Below are 15,616 nucleotides of genomic sequence, written 5' to 3' on the forward strand. Positions count from 1 at the left end.
AGCAAAGGCCAAGCTGGAGAGACACCATGATCAGACCTGACAAGTCCTGGTCCCCAGGTAGAAGTGGCATAGCTCTTACATAGTTCTTTTCTAGTTTCCTTTGACAAAGAAACCTGTAAGGTTAACTTAACAGTAGCTACCTTTTAGATTCAGGGCCAGAGAACAACTCTTGACAGCAATTCCTATTACTGACCCAGCAGCCTCACCAATGTGTAGAATATAGGAGGGAGATTTACAAAATGTGCTCATTACATATCTGTTTCTAAAACTAATTTTTCCAGAGGTGTTCCCTTTTCTTCCTGTAGAAAGCGTTTCCCTCCACATCCTTGTGCTCCTTTGCTAGACTGTCTTAAGGATGCTTGACAGCAGACTTGGCCAGACTCCATATGTCGTGATGGCATCTTATTATGCAAAGACTCATGATTGGGAATTAGTGAAATGGGACATCTAATCATGAATTTGACACTAAGTTTCTGTGTGACTTTTTAAGATAGTTGAAGTACAATTCTCTGTTTCTTTCATGTTATAAAACTCTACCACCATGATGTTAGAATAAAGCCCTCCACAATTAATTGAATTTCCATCTGGTGTTATTTCAATTTAGAAGATATTCACCACTGGGCTTCTGAGTATATTTATTCCCATATATTTCCAGTTTTACACTGGCTTCTTACAAGTTCTTTAAAACAAGTTCTCTCTCTCTTTTCTATTCAATTCAGTCTAAGCCTGGACTAGTATTCATACTAAGAGGTTTTATTTTTCTATCTTATTCACTTTAGAACAGCAACTGTAATTTAGTGCTTTTTCCATTTATGGCTAGTTTTATTGTATAAGGGTTATTTTCATGTAGAGAAATAACTTTGTCCCTTATCTATTTTTGCTACGGTATCATCTCTGTTTTCATGTTCGAGATATTGATGTTTTAAAACATATCTAATCATCAGGAAAATATTTCAGTTTGAATTAAGTTGCTAACTCTTGCTGAAATGGAGCAACTCAAGAACCTTTGGAATCTAATCACACGGATTGGAGTCCTTATAAAATATAGGAGGTACATGAAAAAAGTAGTGTTTTGCTTTTTTCTTTTGCTGTTGTTGTTCTTGAAGGAATAACCTACACGAAGCGTGTTAGCTCTCCTTGAAGTCCAAATTAGTTAATAAAACAAACTTTCCTTGTTTCTTTAATCCAGAAGCTCAGTACAGACGTTATCTCTCCACATGCTTTTCACAATTCACTTAACATTTGTCTTCTGGTGGAAGTCTCCAAACAGGCTGGATTCTGTTTCTTTCTCTCCAATCTATGTGCCAATGGACCCTTGGGTCCATTTCACCTTTATATGCTCATTTCACCTTTATACTGAGACTGTCTGCACCCTAGTTGTAAGAAGAGAAAGCACTGCAGACACTTCACTGTAAAGCATGGTGCTAATGCAAATGTGCTATGATGATAACAGATATCATTTGATGGAAAACTGAAAACTTCAGTGTCTTATTTGGTGATAATTTTCAAGGAAAAAGTGTCAGAAACAAAGGTGTCAGTGTTGAAAAGGACATTCCCTATCACTTCACAATGCATTACTGATAGTTAGAGCTGAGCCAGTGGTAGCCACCTCCTTATTCTGACTGGGTGTAGACCAGGCCAAATGCCATTGGCCTATTGCATAAAGACACTAGGGTTTGTAATTAATAATCGACTGTGAAGCAATGGGCAAATTAAAAGTGCTGTGATAGCACTCAGCCCCATTTTGCTTTCTCTGCTACATTATCTGACAAATACTTTCCCCTGATGCAGCAAACCAACCCTCCCCACCATTTTCCTCTTGATCTAACAGTCAAACCCATTCCTGGGCATTAATTAATGTTTATTATGAGCACTTCACTTCTCTCTGTAGTCTCAAAGCCCTTTATCAACGTTTCACTATCAATCTGGACAGTCACCATGTCACCCATATTTTTAGGAAATAGCTGTGAACCATATAGCAGACTAGGAACTAAACAGTCTTGCAAAGAAAGAAAAAATTCTGACCTCTGCTTTGGAAAGACAACAGGTGCCAACTGAGAAGGCAGACCTGAGCTGGTTCTTGTTGGGTTTCTATCCCCTGAACCTTTCTCATTCAGCAATAGCAGTGGTCACGGCAGTAAACAAACAAAAGGAAGCACTTGCATTTGGTAATAATTAGTGACTAGACTCAACTTAATTTTCAACATGGTCTTTTGGGAATCATTTGTCACCGGCTGAGTCCTTCCTTCAGGTGCTCTTCTCTGATTTAAAATTTGATGTTTGCCAGTAAGGGCTTGGCCAATATTTTATAATAAGTATAAATGGAGTATAACCTTTAAAAATTGTGAGTACACCTATAACTTGTAGAAATTTTACATCAACTATATGTTAATAAAATATAAAACACAAATTAAATTTTAAAAAGAATCATTGAACAAATGGAAAATAAAAATTTTAAAAGTCTGTTCTTAGAAGGAAAAAAAAAGAGAACTAATGGATAGCTGAGTATCACACTTACTACAAATATAAACAATAGTGAAAAAAATTTTAATAAACATCTAATGTAAAAAGAAAGGGCTTGGGAAAGCTAAACATACTTTGGTTTCTTAGGAGCTTGGGTTTTATAGTTAAAAGCTCTAAATCTTCTGGTAAAACCCATTCTGATTTTTTTTGCAGACTGGTACTCTCACAGAAGATGGACTGGACCTCTGGGGGACTGTCCCTACTGTTGACAACTGGTAGGCACGTAATGAAGACAGAGTGTGTGGTTGGTGGGGCTGCCTTGTGACGCTCCAGTCCATCCTTCCAGTGTCGAGGGATGAATCTCACATAAAATATACATAATAGGCTGGTACTGGCTCCCCATTAATCTAACTTGTTAAATAAAATGAGTTCTAAATTCGGAATCAGAGGGGGAAAGTAGATCTTCAAACTCCACATGAAAAATGGAATAGAATAAGGTGGACGATTAGGGAGTTGAGTGAATAAAGCAAAGAGTGAAATTAGGACTGTGCTTAATTTAAAACTGCATAGGCTTCCTGGGTGGCTTGTGAGGTGGGAAATCCAGAAAGGAAGACCCCCATCTCCCCCTTCATGGAGTTCACACTCTAGTGAGATGAAAGGTGCAAATGGACCCACCTGCAATGTACCACATGGGCTGGGAAAAGAATTAAGGCACAGATATCACAGTAGAGAAGAAGACATAATAATGATTGCTTGATAAAAGACAGTCCTGATTTTTATAACAACACAGTGGATAAAAGGTAGAAATTCATTTTGAAAATGAATAGATCAAGGAATACCACCTGGAGGAGATAACAAACAAGATGGGTTTTGAAGGGAGTATGGCTACAAATTTTACAGACAAGGTTTAAAAGCTGGCACTAGGGAGCGAAGCCAAAGCCAAAGCTCCAATATTTTGGCCACTTGACGTGAAGAGCCGACTCATTGGAAAAGACCTTGATGCTGGGAAAGATTGAAGGCAGGAGGAGAAGGGGGTGACAGAGGATGAGATGGTTGGATAACATCACTGACTCAATGGACATGAGTTTGAGCAAACTCTGGGAGATATTGAAGGACAGGGAAACCTGGTGTGCCGCAGTTCATGGGGTCGCGAAGAATCAAATATGACTTAGCGACTCAACAACAACAACAGGGAGTGGAGAGGGCAATCACATAAACACTACCCCCCAAACAGAGCTAGAGACAAGAGGGAGTGCCCATCCTCAGAGAATGCCCCCTGCACTCCCTTCCCTGCAGGGTTGGGACCCACCCTCTCAGTCAGAGTGGAGACACTTCTGCTCTTGAGCTCTGGGTATACCACCTGGGCTCTAAACAGTGGCTGAGGCTGCTGTCACTGAAGGAGTCATGCAGGGACTCTCCAGGTTGGTGACAGGGTCCTGGGTACAGCCCTGGCACAAGGGAACAGTAGTCAGGCAGTGTGACGTTGCAGAGGATTCCTGGGCTACATGTCAGTGAACTCCCTGGGCTCCTGTTAATGTGCCTCTGCTTCTGGGTACTTGGATGCACAGATCAGGTTTTGGTCCAGACAGGCAGACCTCTACTGACCAGAGCAATGAAAGGGGAAAGGGATATTTGCAGTTTCCGTTCCTTCTTTCTCTCCTTTTCCCCTAGTACTCTGAGACTTTGAGAGAAGTAGAAACCCTGGATACAGTTTTTATTCAGCTGTAAGATGGGAGGAAAGAATGTCTACCTACTGTCAAATAGGGAAATGAGTTTTTGATGCTAGATATCCATGCCAGGAGTTTTAAGAAATAGGGATGAAAGCCAAAGGGCCGACTTGTGAGAACTATTTGAATCCATGCTTGCTTTTTTTTTCTTTTTGTACTTATTCATTAAATTTTGGGGCCATGCTATACAGCATGGGCTTCCCTGGTGGCTCAGATGGTAAAGAATCCTCCTGCAATGTGGGAGACCTGGGTTTGATCCCTGGGTGGGAAAAATCCCCTGGAGAAGGGCACGGCAACCCACTCCAGTATTCTTGCCTGGACAATCCCATGGACAGAGGAGCCTGGTGGACTACAGTCCATGGGTCTCAAAGAGCTGGATATGACTAAGTGACTAAGCACAGCATATGGTATCTTAGTTCCAGGACCAGAAATTGAACCCACACCCCCTGAGTTGTAAGGGTGGAATCTTAACCACCAGACTGCCAAGGAAATTCCCCATCCATGCCTGCTTTTACTTGAAGAAGAATGGAGCCAGCAGGCAGACTTCCTTTCCATCCCTGCTACCCCACTGGCCTAGAGACTTCTTGCCTGGTCGTTTTCTAGAGACAGCTCTGCAATTTGCAGATGTCAGCTCTGAGCCTTCCCTCAGTCTACCTTCCCACAACACCGCCACCCTGTGGGCTGGCAGCAGGCAACCTGACAAAGGGCTCTGTTTGTTGTTGTTCGGTCACTAAGCTGTGTCCAACTCTTTGCCACTCCATGAACTGCCTCATGCCAAGCTTACCTGTCCTCCACTATCTCCTGGAGTTTGCCGAAACTCATGTCCGTCAAGTCAATGATGCCCTGTCATTATACCCAAACACTCAGAATTTATCATATGAGGTTTGGGGGGAAGGGGAGCTAGTGAAGGTTTTGAGCATAGAGGTGAGGTATCAGTAAATTTTATCTCAGTAAAATTGAAGGTCAGGGTGTGAAAAATGATTTTGTTGAAGACCTTAACTTGAGAATTGTTTTCTCTACCAGTTTCCAGGAAGTCCACAGCTTTACCTCAGGCAAGGCTCTGCCCTGGGGCCCACAGTGTGCGGCCATGGCCAGTTGCCACTCTCTGATCCTCCTCGATGGGACCATCCAGGGAGATCCACTGGACCTCAAAATGTTTGAGGGCACCGCTTGGGTAAGGTGATTATTTCTTGGTTCAACTGAATGAGGAAAATGTGAAGACATATCCAGTACTCACTGGGAGTGCCTAGGCTTTCCTAACTTTGGTTGAAACCCAGAGAATCATAGCAGTATATGAATGAATGAAGGTCTGATCCTACCTGAATCTCCCAATCTCTGCTCCAAAACTCTACAAACCTTTGCAACATGATATAGGGGTCTACCACCAAATAAATTTGGGAACTGATATTTAAACAAAGATAATTTGATTTCTTGAGTATAGAATTTCTTTAATGTTAATGTATGGTGGTATATTGTGAATATTAAAGAGGGGATATAATATGCAGCATTTACTAAACCTGTTTCACCACAAAAACCTTGATAGGCCAAACCATAGCACAAACACCCTTGGAGAAACACTCATCCAAAGCAGTGGTGTAAACACAGTAGCCACTAGCCACACTGGCTATTGAGCATTGAACAGTGGGTATGCAAATTAGGAACTGATTTTTAAATTTTAAATAATTGAAATAGCCACAATTGGTTGGTAGCTGCTGTATTATTAGTAGACAGTATAGGTCTTAAAAGTGTTAGTCGGCTTAGTCATGTCCCACTCTTTGCAACCCCACAGATTGTAGCCCCCAGGCTCCTCTGTCCAAGGAATTCTCCAGGCAAGAATACTGGAACGGGTTGCCATTTCCTTCTCCAGGGGACCTCCCAACCCAGCGAAAGGGTTTGACACCAGAATGGAGGCCCCTCAATCTGGGGGGTTCCATTTCCTCAGCTGAGTGTGAATGACAGCTGAAGGATATAAGGTCCTACTGGCAACTGTCAGGACAGGATGGGGAAAGTACACTCTAGCTTTCTGACCTCAAATCCAGAACAAAGATTCTGAATCATTACCTCCTATGTGTATTGGATAACAATGACTCACTTCTGGAGCTTTGAAACTGTGAGCCTGAGGGAGCCAGGCATTGTAAAGTGTTCAAAGAATGGAGGGTACTCATTCATTCATTCATTAGTTAATTAACCACATTGTTCTTCCCTTCAAAAAAAAAATGTTTTTTTCTAAAACTACTTACATGAAATGCAGAACAGCATTTAAACAGAGCTGTAAAGAAGTGAAAACAAACAACTGCAGGGACCTGCAGAACCCCTCGACAGAGTGTGTGCTCAGTCATGTTCTCTGACCCTTTGTGACCACAGGGACTAGAGCCCACCAGGATCCTCTGTCCATGGAATTTTCCACCAAGAATACTGGAGTGGCCTGCCATTTCCTACTCCAGGGGATCTTCCTGACTCAGGGATCCAACCCATGTCTCCTGCGTTTTCTGCATCAGCAGGCAGATTCTTTACCACCTGGGAAGACTGAAGGACAGTCGCAAAGAGGCTAATTAAAAGATTTATTGTAGGAAAATCACGGATTTCTAGAGGCCAAAGTAATAAAAGGGGAAACCTGGCAAACAGGGAAATTTCTGATATCAGTAAGTAAAATTAGAGCATTTGCTGTGGAGAAATGCTTGATACTGCCTATTGGGAAAAAAAAAAAAGCACAGCCTAAAAGTTGAGTTATGTTTTATTTGACAGACAAAACTGAGGACTTAAGCCCAAGACTTAAGCATCTCAGATAATTCTAAGAGAGTGCGCTGAAGAGGGAAGAAGGGGTATGTAGCTAGGATACATGTATAGGATTTTTTGCAGCAAAGACAAGGTAGTTGGAATAAAAAAAGTTACTGTTACTTAAAGAAAACCACACATTTCAAGTTAAGGAATTTAGTGCTTTATTTGTATGGGAAGATGCAAGAGTCTGGGCTCACTGAAATCTTTTCTTTGATATGCATCTCAGCTGTCTGGGGCTAGTGTCTTGTGTTTTCACTTTCTGAGTCTACTCAGGGTGTACTATTGGAGGTAGCTGTGCCCATAGGATATTCCTCTGCCCATAGGATATTTCTCCTCCAGGGGATCTTCCCGACTCAGGGATTGAACCCATGTCTCCTGCATCCCCTGCATTACAGGAAGAGTTTTTACCGCTGAGCCATTAGGCATCCTGAGTCTCCTCCTAAAGGTGCACTGTAGGAAGTGGCTGCTGGCAGGCAGTTTCCATCCTGAGTTCCCCCAGGGTTCACCATCCAGATGGCTGTAATGTGATGGCTTGATGGCTGCAACATTTTTTGTTTGCTAATATGGAAGGCAGTATTTTTTATTTGCAATATAAAGGCAAGACAGAAATCACTTTCCTGGATCTTAATGAAGAGGAATCAGTGTAATTATTATAAGCAAACAGCACCAACATCCTTACCAGCATCGCTGGTGCTGACACAGTGAGGAGTTCCACATGGTCATTATTACTCTATATGACTCGATCCTGGTTCTAACACTGCTCCCTCTTCTCCAAAAGAGAAGGCTTCCTCTCTGTGTACAAGTGACCTACGAGTTGGGGTCTTATGTGGGGACATAAATCTTTAGTATTAGCTCTGTAAGAACTGTTTTTAAGACCAGTTGTATCCACTCCAAACAGAGCATAACAGTGCAAGATCGTTCACTGAGTTTAAAGCTGAATAAGCCTCTAGTTAAATATCTTTTGGGTATTAAGAAACTTTCACTAAGCATAAGGAGGAGTGAAAATGTTCTTATAGATTCTAAGAATATTAGAAACCATAAGGAATGTCAGAATATTTTTCCAAAGAAATTGAGATTTGGAGAAACAAAGTGATGTCCCCAAGGTTGAACAAGTGGTAGAGGAGAGACCAGATGTTGTCTCTTATTTTTTGACTTCTACTATTTATATTTATCTGACTGCCTTTCCCATATTTTAGCTAAATATTGGTTCTTCAGATGGTATAACTTATAGTGCTGTAACATCCAAAGAATACAAACTATTTTCAAATATGCTTTCTAATTTACTAGCAGCTAACTTGTAACTCTGTAGCTAACTAGTTAGGCTAGTAGCATAGACTTAGCATAAAAAGTAGTTCAAGAGTCAATCCTCTGTCATCTGGGAGCTAATGTGCTCAGGTGTAATGGAGAATAGGTCTCTACCCTCGTCCATTTATAAGACATACCTTTTAGGAAGAGCCAGTGGGCTGCAGTTAATGCTTCCTCCATCAATTATTGCTGGCTTCCCAGGTGGCTCAGAGGTAAGAATCTGCCTGCCAAAGCAGGAGATGCAGGAGACACGGGTTCAATCCCTGGATCAGGAAGATGCCCTGGGAAAGGAAATGGCAACCCACTCCAGTATTCTTGCCTGGGGAATCTCATGGACAGAGGAGCCTGGGAGGCCACAGTCCATAGGGCTTCAAAGAGGCGGACACGACTGAGCACGCACACACATACACAATCAGTTACGACTGAAAATGTAATCACGATAATTCTGCTCTTTGACATTTTACAATAAGATCCTTAATATGAATCAAAAAACAGAAATTTGATAATGATGGTATTAAAATAATTGGCTTAGAAGAGGAAAAATGTAAAAGGGGTTTTGAAAAGATTAAAATGCTATGCAAATGAGGTATTTCTTTCTTATTTTTCTCTAAGGAATCTTATGAATGTTTTCATTTGAAAGCAGATAATCGAAGATTGCAATGCAGACTACTGTGAACTTGGGATATCAGATTCAAATGTAATAATAAAGCCAGGACCAAAAGCCAGTCAGGTATAGTTTGCTTCTTTAAATTATATAAATCGTTCCCCTTAAAACTGGTGAAATTCCCCTGCCTTTTATATGTTTTTATATTCCTATTATTTTGTCTTATCCTAACCGTATGTACAGTTGGTTTGCTCATTCCTTCATTCCTAAATTTGTTCGTTAGTTTATTCAACAAACACTCACAAAATACCTATGTATACTCAAGCTCTGTGCTAGGTGCTAAGAGATAAAGTGATTTCAAAACTAGACATGTTGTGTTCTGTGCTGGAGAAATACATGGACTGATAGAAAAATCAATACCAGTGCAAACAAATGCAATACAGTGCACCAAGTGCGAGAATAACGGCTGAAGAAAGAGCAGCAGGAGTCCAGAGGTGGGAGTGAGTAGCGTTGCTGAGAGAGAAGTACCGCAGAGAAGGTGACCTATGAGCTTGGCCTGGAAGATGATTAGGATTTCTCAGGCCCCCAGGGGAAAGGGCTTTGTAGACCAGACAACTTGATGAGATGCGGCTAGAAAAATATCAATGTTGTGACAATATACCACCTCACGTCCCTGCGCTCACTGCAGAGTAAAGATTATTTGTTGGTGTACATCTGCTAAATCTTCCTTAATAGCTTCTTAAGCTCCTCTCTCTTTGTGCACTTAGAGTCCAGTGGAAGCCATCATCGTCCTGCGTCAGTTTCCATTTTCCTCCAGCCTGCAGAGGATGTCTGTGGTTGCTCAGCTGGCGGGGGAGGATCACTTCCACGTCTACATGAAGGGAGCCCCGGAGATGCTGGCTCGGTTCTGCAGACCTGAAACAGGTACTAACTGGCACTTCCCCCTTTCAGGAGGTGAAAATACTTAAAACTCAGACAGAGAAAACCAGCCTAAATCAATGAACATGGAGGTGGTTGTTTTCTAGGTAGGTGGCAAGTGGGCCCAGCAGATCTGCTAAGGCAGAGGTGATCATTTCAAAGCAGAGAAACAGAGAGTAAATATCAGACTCTGGTCTTGCCAGAAAAGCCCAACCACACTGTGGCATTAGAGAAGGAGATGTGAAACAAGCATCGGGACAAATCAGGAAACTACACGGGGGTCAGAGGACCAGGGACGGTGAGAATGAGTAGCGTTCAGAAGGAACCAAAGAGACAGGTCTGAACACCAGACTCATTCTCCAAACAGGGATGCTCTGTCACCCACCTCCTGGGAGCTGGAACCACTTATGGTGTCTCAGATCAGTGGGAGGAGAATATAAAAACAATAAATCTTTTAGGGGAAAAAAAAAAGTGATTAGAGTAAATTAGGTGGTATTAGAGCAAGGTAACTGATCATTTTCACAGCAATTTCATTTTTCTGGGCCAGATTTTAAGCTGATTTGTATTGTTTCTTCATCTTATAAACATGTACTCTCTAAGCTGCAATCCAGATTTGTAAGAATATTGCTGCATTCAAATGAGTTCATTTGGATAAAATTGGCCTTTTTTTCTCCTGATTTTCATCTATATTCTCCTTACAATTGCTGATAGCCATCAGCTTGTGCATAGAATTTTAAGAATTGGCAAATGATTGCTTTCACTTCTTTCTCTACTTGGAGTCGTTTTTTAAAAGAATTCCTTCTATTTTTCTGACATTGATCTTCTTCATAGCTCCCATTAACTCCATCCTTTACAGACTGTTGGTCTATAGTTGGCTGTTACTTTTTTTAGGTGTCCTTTGCCACTGCTTATTTGTCTGGTCAGTCTAATTCTTCTTATTGTCCTAACTTCTGATCCTTGACATATGATAATATCATACTCAGTGATTTCTTTTTTCTTCTTGTGTTTAAGAAATAGAGTGTTAGCAGCTTCCTTGAAATAGATCACCTCCAGAATTATTGATATTTTAGAATTATAGAAAGTCTGTGCTGAGTGGGAGCATAGACATCTATAACCTCTTCATTTTATGGATGGGAAAATTGAGATGCAGAAGAGAGACTTAAAATGCCCAAGGTGAGAAAGCTAGCTGGCAGCACAGTGGAGACTAGAACCTAAGCTACTACACTTATTATGCTATTCTTTTCCCTAATATTTTTATATAACCATACATACATAAACCATACAAATTTTATAGACATATTAACCTTAGTTATGATTATCACATCGAAACACACAAAGGTTGGCACTGTGTCATCCATTATCTAAATTGGCAAACGTTTCTGCAAAGAGACAAGTAATAAATATTTTAGGCCTTGCAGGCTACACCATTTCTGGCTCAACTGCTCAACCCTGCCATTGTAACCTGAAAGCAGCCATAGGTAACAAACAAATGGGCATGGCTGTGTTCCAATAAAACTTTAATTACAAAAACAAGAATGGGATAGATTTGGCCTGCTGCTACTGCTAAGTCACTTCAGTTGTGTCCAACTTTGTGCAACCCCAGAGACGGCAGCCCACCAGGCTCCCCCGTCCCTGGGATTCTCCAGGCAAGAACACTGGAGTGGGTTGCCATTTCCTTCTCTAATGAATGAAACTGAGAAGTGAAAGTGAAGTTGCTCAGTCGTGTCCGACTCTTAGCGACCCCATGGACTATAGCCCACCAGGCTCCTCCGTCCATGGGATTTTCCAGGCAAGAGTACTGGAGTGCGGTGCCATTACCTTCTCCAGTACCTCATTTCATCTGGGTAGATGGTCCTGAGGTCTGTCTTTACTGAATTCAGCTAATGTATGTGACACCCAGTTGATGATCAGTACATCTTTGGCATTTATTTCTGTTAGATTATAAGAAAAACATACTGATGAAGTTGTTTGTGGCCTTTAACTGAAGTTATAGTGTTCCTATTTTTTAAAATATTTTTTTAATGTGCACCATTTTTAAAGTCTTTGTTGAATTTGTTACAATAGTGCTTCTGTTTCATATTTCGATTTTTTTGGTGAGCAGCATATGGGATCTTAGCTCCCTGGCCAGGGACTGAACCCACACCCTCGGCCCCAAACATTGGAAGGTGAAGTCTTAACCATTGGACCACCAGGGAAATCCCCGTAGTGTTTCTATTAAAGCATTTTTATGGAGGGAAAGTTAAAACAAAGCACTGTGACTATCCAGAATTTTGTTTAGGAGTTGAGCCACCTTTAGTGGGACCTGTGCTTACCTCTCTTCTCTCTTGGCAGTGCCCAAGAATTTCCCAAAGGAGCTAAGAAATTATACAGTGCAAGGCTTCCGTGTCATTGCCCTTGCCCACAAAGTCTTGAAGATGGAGAAGCTTTCAGAAGTGCAAAGTTTAACCAGGTAGGGAGCTCAGAAATTGGCACCAGGGCAGGCTCTGTGTGCGTGAAGAGAATGAGCCCTGGAGATGAATGGATGGAAGCCAAATCACCAGGAAACCTCTTAGAGATGGAGAATGACTCATCTAATGCCTTGCTTTGGAGAGGGGCAACTCTGAGCCACATTGGAGAGGACTTGCTCAAGCCACAGTGCAGGCTGGTAATGAACAAGGATGGCAGTTGAGATCTCCTGACTCTCAGATGTCACTGAGTTATCTCTGACCAATGTCCCATCATCCCACTCAAAACAACCAACCCCTCTTCAACCATGGAGCATCATGTGGCTGACGGATTAGGGGTCCCCTAGAAAAATGGGGTTCAGAGAATACAGTTGTCACTTTGAATGACCTCCATAAATTTTTAGACTTGATTTCTTTCAGGAATCAGTAGTATACCCCCTCAAAGCTGTGAGTGCAAATTGAGTTCCTTATATGAAATAGAATTCAGTATTCTTTATTACATTCAAGGGGTAAATTGTCTTCTGCAGAGGGTAATCTGTAAATTATTTTTTCTTTCTAAGTTCTGCAGTTCTTAAAGGTTGTTTTTGAATTGTTTATGACAAAAGAGTAAAGAAATACTGTGGCAAATTGAATAAGAGATCGTGTACGTTACTCATCTTTGATTTTGTTTTGCTGACAGAGAGGTCCTCACTTAATACAATTTTTTAAAATTATCTGCCCATCTGCATAGATGTAATGTGTTACTATTTACAATAAGTCCATCTACTCTAATATAATCAATAATCACATCCCTTCCTTACACTGTGTCTATTTCCCCCAACTATAAGATGTGCTATTAGATGATCTCTAATGAGTCTTTCAGTCATGACATTTTAATCTTCTAAATAGAACCACAAAGCTCATTTTGAAATGGCACTCTCAGGTTTAGTATTCAAGGTGTCAGCTATTCTTGAGCAAACATAAAGACTCATAACATAGGATTTTGTAATTTTTCAAGATACAAATTTTAATGAAAGTTAAGGTCATATGTGAAGACAAGATGTATTTTGCTTGAAGTGGAATGTAGCCACTACCCAGCTGCTATATATATGGATGTGAATGTGATATTCTCATTTAAAAACTACCAGTGAGATAGACATTATTATAAATATAACACAAAATGAGGATAAATGTGCTAGATTTCCAACCATCTCAGGTTTTCCCAAAGAATATCAGGAGACTATTTATCATGCTTCCTAGAATATAGTTATTATTTTCAAACAGGGTAAAAGAATAGAATTTTTTTTTTTAGAGTCAAATTATGTTTAGGAGAGGTTTCCAATTAGGAAAATTAAAAATGTTTAAAAAGCTGGCATCATAATGAGGAAGTAGAAGAATTTCTTAGGATGGCTTAGGGAAAAAAAGACAAAAACAGAAGAAAATTCCTTAATAACACTCACCCTTTCACGAGTTTAGCCCATTTGTATTAAGCTTGGCTATTATTAGATGTCCCTCAAGGCACTGAGGATTCAGAAGTGAATAAAATCAAATCCTTGCCTTCTCAAGGCTTATATCCTACTTGGGGGAAACAAATAATAAAGTTAATCTATAACATGTGGTCAGGCAGTGATAAATGCCCTGCAGGAAAAATAAAGCAGGTTAAAAGGATTTTTTAAATGACAGGAGGGTGGTACTTCACATGGGGTGATCAGGGAAGTCCTCCAAGGAGGTAACATTTGAACAGAGATCTGAGTAAAAGTAAGGGAGTAAGGCATACAGATATCCAGGGCAAAGCACTGCAGACAATAGGAACAGTGGATAATGCAAAGGCCTTGATGCAGGATTTTGCTGGAATGTTGTAGAATCCTGAGAGGCCCAAGTACCTGAAGCAGTGAACAAGGGAAGTCATAAAACAGAGATCCAAAATAGAATAAATTGATGAGAAGATTTTGGGATCTTTCTTTCAGTTCTAGTTAATAAGAACATTAATCCAATTTTTAATAGAAAGTCATGAAGCTAAATGATGGGAATTATAATATTCTCTGAGATCACAATGGCAGAATTCATATTTGATTATCTGAGTGTTCACCAACGTGCCTAATGTAAGATCTAAAGTAGTGATTTAGTGACTAGACTTTTGAATGGAGGATGTAGCTACTCCCTCTCTACTCCAGAGAGATGTTTCTTCAATGTATTCTTATCCAAGGATGAATTATTTCTCATCAAGAGATTCAACTCTATTCTTTCTCTTAAAGAAGTTTACTGACCATGTGATCATTTCCCTCCCAAGTCCTACTAACATAATAGAAAAGAAATAGTATCAAAGAAAACTAAAGAAGCAATACGTGTAGATGAGAGATTTCTACAAATTTCTATAAGTTGTAAAGTAACTGGAAGAGTGGTAGCTGAATCAGCAGGATAGAAGAAACTGTAGCCTACATCATGCCAGAGAGAGAGAGAGATTCCAAGAGTAAAGTTGGTTCACCCTGTAGAACCTGAGAGGATGAGCCTCTGGTATGTCATGTTCTGTGGAAAGTAGGGGCTTCCCTGGTAGCTCAGCTGGTAAGGAATCCACCTGCAATGCAGGAGACCCTAGTTCAATCCCTGGGTTGGGAAGATTCCCCTGGAGAAGAGTTAAGCTACTCACTCCAGTATTCTTGGGCTTCCCTGGTGGCTCAGATGGTGAAGAATCCGCCTGCAGTGCAGGAGACTTAGGTTCGATTCCTGGGTTGGGAAGATCCCCTAGAGAAGGGAGTGGCAACTCACTCCAGTATTCTTGCCTGGAGAATCCCTATGGACAGAGGAGCCTGGTGGGCTACAGCCCATGGGGTCACAAAGAGTTGGATACAACTGAGCAACTGAGCACAGCACAGCTCATGGAAGGTGGACGCTGAACACGGGGGATGAGCTGAGAGCAGGCACAGAGATCGGTTCCCTAGGTCTCCCTCTCCTCCCGCTTCTTCTCCCTGCAATTGTAACTCCACTCTGCACAGAAAAAGGAACAATAGAGGATCAAGAAAGAGCTCTTGGCCCCCAAATTTACTTTCTAAAAAACACCTGAGATTTATTTTCGAGGAGAAGTCTCACATAACTAATGGAACACAGTTAGACTCCAAGCCTCCAATTTCAAATTCTGAAAACTAAATTCTTGACTGATGCCATTCATGTATTTACTGGAGGCAACAGATGGAGGCTGAAATAAATGATTCCATATTCAACTAGTACTATAATATCTGGTATTCAGTATGTACTTAATAAATGTCTACTAAACTAAAATGCTTACAAATTTAAAAATACATGCTTACATGTCAGATTATATACTTACAAATTTTAAACTGCTTATATGCTTACAAATTTAAAATATATATGACTAACAAAAAATTTTAAAAACCAACAGA

At 40.7% G+C, this 15,616-nt stretch overlaps 1 protein-coding gene across 3 annotated transcripts in view; it reads left to right on the top strand.

Annotated features, from left to right (window-relative positions):
- ATP13A5 (ATPase 13A5) overlaps nt 1-15,616 on the top strand; it is a 121,747-nt gene that overhangs the window by 68,982 nt on the left and 37,149 nt on the right. For 2 of the 3 annotated variants that reach the window (XM_019957963.2, XM_019957951.2), the window contains exons 13-17: nt 2,677-2,738; nt 5,214-5,364; nt 8,914-9,003; nt 9,645-9,801; nt 12,127-12,244. In XM_019957963.2, the coding sequence (XP_019813522.2) occupies nt 2,677-2,738; nt 5,214-5,364; nt 8,914-9,003; nt 9,645-9,801; nt 12,127-12,244 (578 nt within the window). The remainder of the gene's footprint in view (nt 1-2,676; nt 2,739-5,213; nt 5,365-8,913; nt 9,004-9,644; nt 9,802-12,126; nt 12,245-15,616) is intronic. The other variant, XM_019957957.2, reaches the window with a different exon arrangement.

The sequence above is a fragment of the Bos indicus genome, chromosome 1, assembly GCF_029378745.1.
Source record: "Bos indicus isolate NIAB-ARS_2022 breed Sahiwal x Tharparkar chromosome 1, NIAB-ARS_B.indTharparkar_mat_pri_1.0, whole genome shotgun sequence".
Classification (NCBI taxonomy): domain Eukaryota; kingdom Metazoa; phylum Chordata; class Mammalia; order Artiodactyla; family Bovidae; genus Bos; species Bos indicus.